The sequence below is a fragment of the Protopterus annectens genome, chromosome 2.part2, assembly GCF_019279795.1.
Source record: "Protopterus annectens isolate FY-2018-M chromosome 2.part2, PAN1.0, whole genome shotgun sequence".
In the NCBI taxonomy this organism is placed as follows: Eukaryota; Metazoa; Chordata; order Ceratodontiformes; family Protopteridae; genus Protopterus; species Protopterus annectens.
Genome location: NC_056730.1, coordinates 817499475 through 817512631, shown reverse-complemented (window position 1 = coordinate 817512631; position 13157 = coordinate 817499475). Strand labels below are relative to the sequence as shown.

The following is a 13157-nucleotide window of genomic DNA, read 5'->3' as shown; positions in this document are numbered from 1 at the left end:
ATAAAGCTACTGTTTGCAAAGCATTATGGAGCTGTCTACCTGATCCTTTTTTGGAGCTGAACCATGCCATGGAGTTAATTTTCTTCTTGTGTGCAGCTCTTATCAGACCAAATATCAGCGACTGTACCTTGTTTTACAGTCTAGTCATTTGCCATGTGTTGCAGATGGTAAAGATACAATCATTTCCCATACAGAGATTTGAAGGTCTTCACTGTTTGTCTTATAGGCACAGACTACAGCAACTCTGTTCCTTCCTCTGTTTCTTTTTCTTTCTCTCTTTGTCCTCTGTATCATGTCACCTCCCTAGAGGAGACATGTGCCTAATATTAATGGATCCTTTATTATTTAAAATCCTTTGTTTACAGTTCCCATGCCACCCCCCCCCCCCGTGACAAGAACAGAAGAAAACACTTTGCCTTAATAAAAAGTAACATCAGCTGTACAATGAAAAGCTATTCAGACTGTCAAAAGGGAACCTAATCAAAGGGAATGTACTGGAGTAGGTTTATTGTGCGTTAATAGTAGATGACCTAAAAGATCTGAAAGATTCCAGTGCTAAGGAATGGAAAGAATAGAAGGTAACCTTTCCCTATCTGGTTTGGCAGAATTTAATCTGAAACTGATCGGAAAATGTATTGTAATATCCCTGGAGTTGAATTCAAGATATAAAACACATCCACATTTTGCTGCACATTGTATGAATAAGTATTTCACAACTGCATACATACTTTTAAGATTATCTTAGAGTTGTTCCTTCTCTGGAGCAAGGTTTCACAAGAGAAACAGTACATTTTTAAATTCCCTAACCCTCTAAATATATATTTATTGCTATTAATCCAAGCCTTGGGTGAATAATATATGACTAGTCAGACACTTGCAATTGCACTGTTGGCTGTCATTCAGATAAGTGGCTGTAGGAGTTTGTTCTTTTGGTGGAAGATTATAGCATACGTTTGGGTGATAATGAATACAGTAGTTGACAAATAACTTATAATAAGTGATCTTAGCTGATTCAGAAAGTGCAAGCTGGCCATTTCAAACAACAAAATGTATCTCTTTCATTTTTAAGAGAATTATTTGGAGAGTTTTCTCATGCAGGAGGTGAAGGCTGTAAGGATATAGCTGTTACAAATGTATCACTGTCTTTGTTGTTAAGTACATTCTATAGTTACTAACTACATAGTCTGGATTTATCACTTATGTTATCTTGGTCAAAATTATCTGAATGAAACTGATTATACATCAAACACCTAATAGAAATTCAGTTCAAAATTATAATGGGACACATTAGAGAGAGAATTCTGAAAAGGAACCTGTAGTTGGATATGTAATTTTAAATATCGCAGCTTAGATTTTAATGCAAAAAAGTACAATGCATCTTGGAAGCAAACCTAATCAAAGTGAATAAAGCTAGAGCAGGTCATAATAGCAGATTTTCAAATGTGGTATTGTGGGTTATAGCAGGCGAGCAAAAGATAAGTATGTAGTGTGAGAAAAATACTTAAAAGGGTTGAGATATAGGGGCACTTATATTTTAGGACAGGGAGAAAAGAAGTTATGGAAACTGTTAACTTCTTCAGGAGACTTTCCATAATCTCTCAGGATAGTAATATTTAAAAAAAAAATAACAGAGGACAGAATTGGACAAAATTGTTTAATATCTCAGGGAGAAGTCTAAGAAAGCAATGTTTTCACAGCATTGAAGGACAATGCTTGCAAAAGCCTTAATGGTTAAGGTAAAGAAGTCAGGGAAAATGCTAAGAGGATTTAAGAATAAAGGATGCATGGCACATATATAAGACCATAGGTCCATTGTGTTTTAACGTGAGATGGGAGAACTAATCACTCACGTAACTAAGAGCTGCATCTTAGCTGTGAGATAGGCACATGGGCAGTCTAGGTGATCCAAGTGGCCATTATGTGCTATCAAACTCTGGGCTTCTTTAAAGATTAAACTAGAGTCTGAGGCTTGTATAAATGCAGCAATTAAAATGATTGGCTATGTGATACTGTCTTACACTAAACTTGTGCTGGTTGTTTCTGAAAGAGCTTTTCATTTCTTTGGGCATTCTCTATCATCTGCTTGAGTGTTTGAGTCTGACTTTTTGTGAGGGTGTCTGTGTGTGTTTCTGGGGGCAGCAAGCCTCCTCATTCTGTAACTGGGTTTCCTTTCCTCCTACAGAACTTGCACTAGCACTCATTTATCTCAGAGTACAAATCTCTCCCTGCCTTCTACTCAAAGCCTCAACATCAAGTCAGAACCTGTTTCTCCTCCTAGAGACCGTACCACCACGCCGTCAGGATACCCTCAGCATACACGACATGAGGCGGGGAGATCTCCGGTTGATAGCTTGAGCAGCTGCAGCAGTTCATACGATGGCAGTGACCGTGAAGATCATCGGAATGACTTCCACTCACCAATTGGACTCACCAGACCTTCGCAGGACGAAAGACAAAGTCCCTCCATGAAGCGCATGCGGCTTTCTGAAGGATGGGCTACATGATAAGATTGTTATATATTTAATTTTTTGCAGTGTGTGTGTGTGTGTGTGCTAAACATTAAGTGGGAAGGGGGGAGGGGTCAGTATGCATTATATGTGCCGTGTGTAAAAATACAAAAAAGTCAGGTACTCTGTTTTGTAAAAGTACTTTTAACTTGCCTCAGTGATTTAAAGTTTAGCAGAAACTGCTGAGATAATAAGCTTGGCACTTGAACTGTACAACTGAATCCTTGTACAAAAATAGATATTAAGGTTATCTTCTTTTTCATTGCTGTGCTCCTTTGCAAAATGTATGTTACAATAGATGGTGTCATGTTGCAGGTTCAACGTTATTTACATGTAAATAGATAAAAGAAAACATTTGCCAATAATGGCAGACTTTTACCATGAGACAAGAAGCAGTGTTTATGCAACATATTGAAAAATGTACAGATGTGTTGACAGACCTAGCTTATGGGTGGCCACTGAAGATAAAACAGTGAGAAAAAGAAGCTGGGTACCCTGGCATCCCTTTTATACCACAGTCACAAACATGCTGGCATATCATTGGAGTATGGCACGAAATAGGATCAAAGACACTTTGGGTGGACCATACTTGTAAAATATTTAGTCTGAGAGCTAATATATTTAATTTTGAAGTCTGGGTCTGCATAACATATTAAGTATAAAAGATATGTACATTACATTTTGCTTATATTTTCATATAAAAATAAGAAAAAAAAGTTTGCAAAGCATCTGTGGCTTTTTGTAGTCTACTTAAGCCAAGACATGTTTTTTTTTTCCCTTGATAGCTTCGCAGATATTATAAATGGTGGCAAAGAAGACTTTAAAGGGTGTTTTTGTATAAAAAGCCCTACCCTAAGCCATGAAGAACTCCAAGCTTTGCTAACCAAGACAACTGTTTTCTCTTTATAGAAGTTTTGTTTTTGAAATGTGTATTTCTAATTATATAAAATATTAAGAATCTTTGAAAAATCTGTGAAATTAACATGCTTGTGTATAGCTTTCTAATATATATATATATATATATATAAATATATATATTATAATTATGGTAATAGCAAACATTGTTTTCTTAGTGGGGGGATTATATATGTGCAGTTGCACATTTGTAAGTAACTAATTTCTTTTGGTGTTCTGCATATGTTTTGCAGAATCAAAGTTGGCTGTATCCTGTCAAAGGATATCCAAGGTTTGGAATTGCCACAAAGTTATTAAGTAACATTTTCAAGAAGTCTACAGTGACATTTATTTTGGTGGACTGCCATCCATTGTGTATACTGAGGAGTTACGTTATAATGCTGTTTTCTGCTGGAGTTACTTTACAGTTAATTTGATGCAAACACTTTTAAAATATTGCAAGTTGCCACAGTTGTGACTTCTTGGTAAGCACATTCTCAGGGTAAAACTATCTGAGCTCCATAACCATCTAACAGCATACATTTGCCTCGATTCTCAGTTGTGTTTCTTTTTTAACCTAGTTGGCTTTGTATTTTTTGCATAGGGTTGTCATTTACAGGAGATTTAAATATGAAAGCAATAACCTTGAACCATTTGAGTACCATAGCATTTCTTTTTCTAATGCTTGTTGAAAACAAAACTTGATATATAATATAGCCATGTTAGCTCATATGCCAAGTTGAAAACAATGGTGGAAGTTACACTCAAACTAATATTTTCATTAACAAAAGTAAAAGTAGATAATGCAATTACAGACAGACAAGGAGAGCTCAGTGTTGCATAAATGGATGTCATCCTGCAGTTCTCATTTCTACATTCAGAAAGTCTATAGCAGCAGCAAGACATCGGTATTTGGAACAGGTAATACTTAAAACAACAATTAAATGAATAGAAGCACAACTTTGATCGCAATGGGTCACTTTTTCTGTAAGTAATTCTCTACCTTTAACCATAAGTTACCATATTGGTATGTGCAAAGCTAATTCTGGGTTACTGTGAGATTATTATTATTATGTATTTAATGATTTCTGAGGCAGAGCCTCAAAATGTATTACCATTAACTCACACAGACCCAATTTGCTTCCAGATTTTGGGCAGCATTATTTACCATGAACTCAAGCAGGAAGAGAAATAATTAATGAAAACTACAGACATCATTTCACGTGCTACTGACAAACTGGGAGGGATTGGGGAGATCATTATAATGAAGTGGGTAAACAGAACAGTGTAATTTTGCTACAGTTTTCATAAAAGGACACAACTAGCAATATCTGACAAGAGCAACAATATTTTGAAGGAACTTTCACACTCTTCACATTTCATTATATTGGAGGTAAGGGTCCTGTCTTCTGCCATTTTGGGCTATCATTTCTGGAATTGCCAGAATGTTCTATTCCAAATCTGTAGTATACTGAGAGCACCTTAAAGCTTAAGAAAGAAAATTGATCATCTTGACACAGCTGTCTCTAGCCGCTGTGCTACAGCTCTATGCATTTCATGCCCAGCCTTCAGCAGCATCAGGATATATTTCTGAAATTTGTGTTTTACCATGTCAACAGTAGAGCAGAATGCATTCCTTAGAAAACAGCTACTTGAAAAACTGTTAAAAATTTGTTGCCTAAATGTGGAGTGCTTTGTCTGTTCTTGTTTGTGCCATCTGATGTTGTGTTGTCACGTATAAGGTACTGGTTTGTTGCCACTACAGAGCTCAGACTGATGGAATATTTGTAACTGTTAGATTGTTTCAGAATGATAAAGGTTTTTTCATGTACTTTTTCACCAAAGACATGGAGCAATCCAAGTCCAGAGCTGTAGCAAATCTACTGGAAACAATCCCTTTATTCAGTTTTATATTCAGGTGTTGCAGCAGATTGCCTTCTCTGTTCATACCTCAGATTGAGCCATACCTCAGCATTTGAAAAGAGGTCTGTCAGTATGACAGTAAGAAAATGCACAGCATTCAGTGAAGTACAGACATGGGGTTTTGCTAGGCAAACTCTTTGGATTGCTCCAGCAGGTTCACTGTATTCTTTTTCTGCTGATTTATTTCGTTTATACAGTAGAAATGAAACATTGCTTCGGAATAAGGACATGTAAGCATCCACAGCAAATATTAAGAAAAGAGGCTCACAGCGGCATAAGCTGGACTTTGTCGCCACTAGATAACAAGATGTTATAATTAATTTAACTTACATCTATGTATCTCAAGGGACTTAATTCAGCTGTCTGTAGTGAACAAAAAAATGGTAAAATTTGAAAATGTTCTCCTGCTGGAAATAAGGTATAATTTGTATTTTGCAGACAAATCAGTAAAGTTACTGGCTTTCTTAGTGATTCATGTTTCTGTGTAATCATTTTCAATTACAGTTCATAAACAATTTCTTAAATATGTTGTTTTTTAGTGCGCACTTCTCTCATGTATCTAATTTAGAAGGTCATCCCTGTTTTGCCTCTGAAGTTATTTGCAACACTTGAAATGTGTATGCTTAGTACCACTGCGTAAAGTCAAAACAATTTTGTTCTTCATTTCAGCTTCAGTATTCATGCTTTGTTGAAGCAGTGTAATGTCTGTCTTCCTGAATGTTTCCAATATTGTTTAATGACTTTGCAACTTTAAAAAATGCTCTCAGTTATCATTTAATAGATGACAGAGCACATGCTACTATGTATGACAGTTTATGCACTTTATTGTGTGTGCATGTGTGTGCGTGTGTGTGCGTGTGTGTGTGTGTGTGTGTGTGTGTGTGAGAGAGAGAGAGAGAGAGAGAGAAAGCATGCTCATGGGTAAGTACTGAGTATAAGTCCAAAGTGGGTATTCATGGAAACTCATAACAAAAATAATGCAGGCTTCTAAGTGTGTATATTTTTTATTAACTTTACTGGAAAGAAAAACTGTGGAAACAAAAATTGCAAACATATGCAGTCCATTTGGTTCACCTAGATTGTATTGCCTTTACAGTCTACAGCATGATAAATATTGTACTGCACATTACTACATAGTTTTGTAACTCTTTCTGTCCCAGTTTTCCTTCCCTTCCAACTTAATCTTATCTCATCATTCAGCAATCTTCCCACACATCTGCAAGTTTTTCTCCCATCTTCCATGTATATAATTTCATTAATTATTTTTCTTGATGTGACTATGCCATTCTACTTCACATTGCATTGTCCTCCCTTCTTTTCTTCTTTCCAGATAAAACTATATACCTTTTAATACCCCCCGCCATCACAAGTATCTGTTTCCTTGTTCCTCTTTCAGTACCCTCATGCCCCATATCAAGTCCAAGCAAGTGTAAGTCCCATCCATTCTTTTTCTTTCCCAGATGCTCTTCCATTCTGGTGTTGCTGCTGCATCCCACACTATCATTGCCTTCTTATATTTCTAGAATGCATCATTCCTGATTCTTTTCCCCATATCCTCCAGCATTTGATATCTTTTATTTTCCTTATTTTTACAGCCACAGTGGCTTACAAAACTGTTTATGAAGAATTCTGACTTGCTGTTCCTATACTGCATGTATGAGTTTTAGACATTTTCATTTGCCAGCCCCAAACTTTCTTGCATTTCTTCCCATTTCTTCTCTACCTCTCTCTTCCTCCTACCTTTGCCTTACCCTCTTTCATATAATTTACTCCTGTTTTATTTATTTAACCAGGACTTTGTACACCATGCCCCCAGCATTCCATTTCCTTTTCACCCTTCCCAGTTTTGCTGGTACTTTCTGTCTTCATCCTTCTTAACTGACCTGCCTACATTTCTCAGTGCATCTTTAATGTTTTCTGTTTCACCTTTCTTCTCTTACTCTTCCTAAAGTCCCTCTACTTTCTCTTTCATTTGCATTCATATGTTCCTCATAACACTTTCCTTAGTTTCCATATATCCTTTGTCCCTGGTGTCTCCCTTTATCTACTATTTTCTCCTTTCTGCCATTCCTTTCTGTTTTTGATTTCTTCTTCTAGTCTCACATTCCTGGTAATATTTTAATTAGATTTGCCATGTTTAGCATAAAATGTACGTTTGCATCTTTATGCTTTTAATACCCATTTGTACTATGGATGTTGCTTTATGTTCCTTTTAATTGTAGCTTAACTAGTGTTAAGGTTTGATAAGTATTACTGTTCGTAAAACTGTTGAATTCAACAGAAGAGAGAATATTGATGGGTGAGACTGAAATATCAGATACTCTATCATGTAACACTATTCAGATTTTTTTATATACACATGTCCACAAGTATGTGTTTCTGTGTTCTTGTGTATGTGTAAAAAGTCTACAACACAAGTATCAACCTCAAGTTGGTATATTTAATTAGCAGTGGGTGGGGGTGCAAGGGGGGCTTGCCCCCTGCAAAAACATTGAATTTTTGATCTCTTTAGTTTATGTTGACCATTTTGATTTCACATTAGATTAATTTAAGTAGTGCCATCTGTCTGTCTGTCTGTCTCTCTCTCTCTCTATATATATATATATGTATGTGTGCGTATGTCTATATTTATATATCTATATATATATATATATATATATATATATATATATATATATATACATACAGAGAGAGAGAGAAGGATAAAGTGTGTGTGCATAGTCAAATATCCAAGCACATTGACATAGCCATACATATACACATAGTCTTCCAGAGAACATTGCTTAACATGCTGCCTGGAAAGGCTGGAAGCTGTAATAGATATAAATCTTCATATGACATACAAAAAAATGGAAATATTACAAATAAAATATGCTGTTGTGAAAGTCACAAAACTAAAGTCAAGGAATGAATTAACTGTATTAAACATTTTGATTAGAAGCGTGAAGATTTAAGCTGCATTAAGTATCATAGCACTCAGAGGTTACATATCTGGAGTGAAATATGCTATTGTAGAATGTTTTGGTTGGGTGTAGATTTTGATGAACCAAATCTGTCTTTATATCATATAAAGCTACAAAACTGTCTGTGGTTATATTGGATTTCCTTCCTTTTTGTTTTGTGTAATAATAATGTTTCTATAAAATTTGCTAATGCTTCCACAAAACACCAACTTTTTTGTTAAGCCTTCATAGATGTCTTTGGCCAGAACAGTGAAACATAGTAATGAAGGAAAGGACTGGGATAATGCCAAACTACACAACTGTTATGTACTTATTGATGCATGTCACCTCTTTTAATTAGCAGTTATCAGGATGTTCTACTCCTTAAAATTTCTTTCTGCATAGCGTAGCTGCTAAGACAAGATAACTACAGTTATCTTCTGAGTGTTGTCATCTGCATTTTTTTTCTGCTTCTCCATAGCCTGGGTGGGATTAGAACACAATTTTGATGAATGTGGTTGGCATCTTCTTTATTTTCCTAGATTTAGTTCTTTACTGGGTATCTCAGTACCAGAAGCCACTGTAACTGGAATGTTTCTTCTGTCTTCTAGTACTCAGCTTTCTGCATAGCTACTGATTAAAAATGTATTTGCCAGTGCTGGTATTAAATAAGAAAAACTGATGGAGGTCCAGGGAGCATACAAGTCCAGTATAAACCATACAGCTAGTAGCAACCACCAAAGGTTTATTGAGCAATGACAGCAGTCAAGCGCTTTTGTCTTACATCAAAACTTCATCAGAACTTCAGTAATCCGATAAGCCACACAATATAAAGGAACATCCTGTAGTCATGTGGTTAAAACCAACCAATACAAATAATGCTTAAAAAATTTAATTAATTAATTAAAAACGTGAACATTTACTGACAGTTTGAAACAGTGTGTATGAGTGAAAAAACAGTGCAAACATATTACAACAATGTATATACAACAAATTATAAAGATGATTGATAAATTACCCCTCCATAGTTTTCAATTTTAAGATTGGGGTAATGGAACAACAGTCATGAAGCCCAGGGGGAGTAAAGGCATCACACATCAAAATCCAGATTAATTACTTTCTGTTGAGGTGTTCTTCTGTACTAAAACCCCTTGCATCCCATTCCATATAGTCCAACACTACAAACTTGAAGTGGTGGTCAGGAAAAGCTGAACTATGCCTAAACAAGGCATTGGTGTTCTTCCCTTTCTTGGTGTCATTCAAATGTTCATAAATTCTTTCTTTCAGCTTATGACTAGTCTTTCCAATTTAGAATGCCTTACAACATTGACAATGAGCTCCATATACCACCCCCTTGGATATACAATTGAAGTGTTTGTTTACCTTAAATTTCCTATTTCTGATGAAAAATGAATCACACAATAAAATATGCTGACAATAATTGCAGTGATTACATTTGTACATGCCCTTAGGTCTACTTGAACAATTCACGTCACCTTTCATTCCTTAAAGGTTCTTAAAAGACTTGCCCTTTCTGAACACAACTTTGGCTTTACCCCAAACAGCTCTTTGCCTTCATTGATACTCATCACAATTGGCCAAAAATTACGCACTGTGTCCACTACATCATAAATGTACTATTATAACCTGTTCAAAAAGTTTGATGAAACTTGTGCTGCAATAAAAACAGGAAAGTTAGAAAGCTGCAGAGAGATACTGAAGCTTATGACAAAGGTAAGGCATATCCCCGCCCCTCCCAAGGCTTCTGAATCTGAGAAGCCAATAGCAGTGCCAGAATCAGATGATGGACAGTGGGAGGGCTTAAAATTCACACAATTCTGATGACCTGGGCTTCCAGGAAGGAACTGGAAACAGTGAACAACTGCCAAGACGTTCTGAAAGACACTACCAAAAGGGAAAAGTAAAAGGGCAATAATCTAGTGCATTTTCTGCTAAAGAACATAACAAAAACTGGAATTTTAGTATTGAAAGCTTTGTGAAAAATTTTCCTGACATTGGTTATTTAATTTCTTCTTAGAGTTCTTTTGCGTAATAGCTTTCATATTTCACTCTTGTTATTTTGCTTATAATTGGTGTTTATTGTTCTAGAATCACATAGGCAGAAGACCTGCTGACCTCTTTGCACGTTAACTTAATTTCCTGTTACAATGCTTCATTATTTATTTAAAGCTCAGAGCATTTGACTTTTACTCAGCTTGGTGCTGTTGACTAATTATTTAATCATGGTATAGTGCTTCTTTATATATCTAAAGTTAAGGAGTTGTTGACTTCTAATTTGGTTAGTACTGATGGCTTTTTATCTGTCTTGTTGTCTGTGTGAAACTGTTTTGCTAGTGAGATAGACATGGGCATCATGAAAACAGCTTCAGAACTGCAAATGTGGCCATAAGATTCCATCCTAGGAAACTCATGCCCTCACCACTGTACAGTGTGCTAGGGATCGGAGCACCTTTTGGCTTGCTGTTTGATATGTAGGGCTTTCAGCCCTCAATCTCTTGGAGATCAAAGCATCAAACTGATTTTAATGGGTTGCTTCCTCTTGACCCTTCAGGTAAGAAGCTTAGGAAATACAAGGAGAAAGAAAAATACAAAAAAAATGAAAAAGATAAAAGAGAGAGAGAGAAAGTGAAGCACTCTGAATCAAAAAAGAGGAAAGCAAAAGATGCTGACTCTTCTCTAGTGCCAAAAGTGTCAATAATGGAGTTGGTCCCCTGTCTTGTACCAGAGAAAGCCTTTCCATTGTTGGCACCTTCTCTGTTGAATCCTGTAATACTCTCAGAGGGGTTGCCCAAATTTCAGGTCAGCTAACCTTCTTCAGAGATGGAACTCCCATGCTTTATTTCCTAGACCCCCTTCAACCTCTTTCTTATGGTCTTTCAAGTCGTCAGAAGCACATTGGAACTTGATTGAGAACAGATGACGAGGGTCTTTTTGAAGAAGCAGATTGAGATGTGTGTCATCCAACCCCTCTTAGTCTTAACTGCAGATTAAGCTGGCTCTTCCTCATGCATTCTTACTCCATCCCTTGTCCATGCTTCAGCACTGGAGTTAACAGAGCTGAAAAAGTTCCCAGAACCTGTGCACCTAGCACAGATTGATACTTCAACCTCAACACTGGGATCCTTGCATCTGATTCACTCAACACTGAGTGAGTCTCAGAACTGATCACTCAATGCCTAGTCTTTGACACCATCCTTAGTGTCACCATGTTTGGTTCCATTTTTGGAGTTGGAGTCTTTGGCCTTTGAGATGTTAGCACTGAGTCAGATTCCCCCTCCCAATATTCCAAGAAGGAGAACATGTAAAGGGGGTATGATGACTCTTCTATGGAGTCACTCACCTCAGACACCAATTTGGATTAACAAGAATGCTCCCCAGTGTCCTGTTTTGAAAATGCAACATTTGGAGAGATCCTCAAATTGATGCAACTGAGGGGATCATGTCCCACAAATCCACCATCTCAAGATGAAGAGGTGTTATTTGAGTCCTACCACTCTGCACCCACAACTTTTTGGGTGTCCCTTCCTACCCACTACCTTATCAAGTTGGCCACCATGAAGGTATGTCAGGAACCTGATTCTTGTGAAGCCATACCCAGGAAGTCTGACATAATTCTCCAGCCAGCCAAGGGCAGGCAGTTCTGGTCCAAGAGATCTCTTGTAGAATCATTGATTGCAGTATCAGCCATTAGAAGTGAGCTGTCAGATGAGACAACAAAATAGGGAAGTGGTCACACACCTTGTGTGTACTTTTCCTCTGAGAGCACTCAACTATGCCACTAGCATGTACCACTTCCAAAGAGCTTTAGTGAAACAGACCTTAGTTTATTTGAAGAAGCTGCCCATACCAAAATCCAAGAAACAGCTGGTGACCACTTTGGGCATGATGTTAAACATAACCAATTTATCCATGCAGCTCATGCATAATGCAGCTGACAGAGCAGCTCACTCATGTAGTTGGCACAGGTGTTATGATGAGATACCATACCTGGATTTGCCTTTGTAACTTTGTAGATAACTTCAAGTTGTCCTTTACTAATGCACCCTGCAATGCCTCATCCCTGTTTGGTCCATCACTGAAAGAAAAACTACTGAAGTGTGAGCAGGAAGGCAAGATGTCTGCTATAGGTATCAACTTTGACAACACTCAAGGATCCTACAGTAGGAATCAGAAGTGGTCCAAATCCGTATGGCTTAGGAAACCCAGGTATCAACCTATTGACTCTGCCTCAGACAGCTGTAGTCAAGGCAGATGTGGCCCCTCTAATGGACACACACTCAGATAGAGGAGATATGCACTATCAAGTATGTATTGGGCCTTTTTCAGGCAAGCAAAACCATTGTCCCTGAAGAATTTTCCAACAGCTTCCCTCTGATGGCAGTCAGGAGCCATTTACTCTATCACAAGCTTATGTGGATGGCCGTCATGCAAGACGCATGGGTGAGGGGGGATAATACCCAGAAGCCATACAATCCCCTTTTACCATCCCCTTCTCTCCCAGTATTGGCCACTATCAGGAATTCCAATCCATCAATTAAAAGTGGCCAAAATAGAAATTCTTTCTCTTTTAGAAATAAAGAGCCAAATTGGAGGTCCCACCAGATTAGAGAGAGAGGGTCAAGATTTTATTAAAGATTATTTTTGGTTCCAAAGAAGAGCAATGACCATAGGCCCATTTTGAACCTCAGTAGCCTAAACCTTCATATGACTAAGACCCCTTCAGAATGGTTATGGTTTTCCCATGCATACAGGCAAACAATCAGATATGTTCAATAGATCTTAGGTATGCCTACCACCACATCAAGATAGCAAAGCCATTTCTATGCTTCCATCTTGGAGCTAATCGTTTTTAGTTCAGAGCTCTGCCCTT

The 13157-nt window shown here is 37.3% G+C and overlaps 1 protein-coding gene across 17 annotated transcripts in view; it reads left to right on the top strand.

Moving 5' to 3' along the window:
* Positions 1-5795, top strand: part of MEF2C (myocyte enhancer factor 2C) — a 797870-nt gene extending 792075 nt beyond the window's left edge. For all 17 annotated transcript variants that reach the window (XM_044064162.1, XM_044064167.1, XM_044064168.1 and 14 more), the window contains one exon: positions 2183-5795. In XM_044064162.1, the coding sequence (XP_043920097.1) occupies positions 2183-2504 (322 nt within the window). In that variant the 3' untranslated portion in view covers positions 2505-5795. The remainder of the gene's footprint in view (positions 1-2182) is intronic.
* Positions 5796-13157: the final 7362 nt, after the last annotated feature.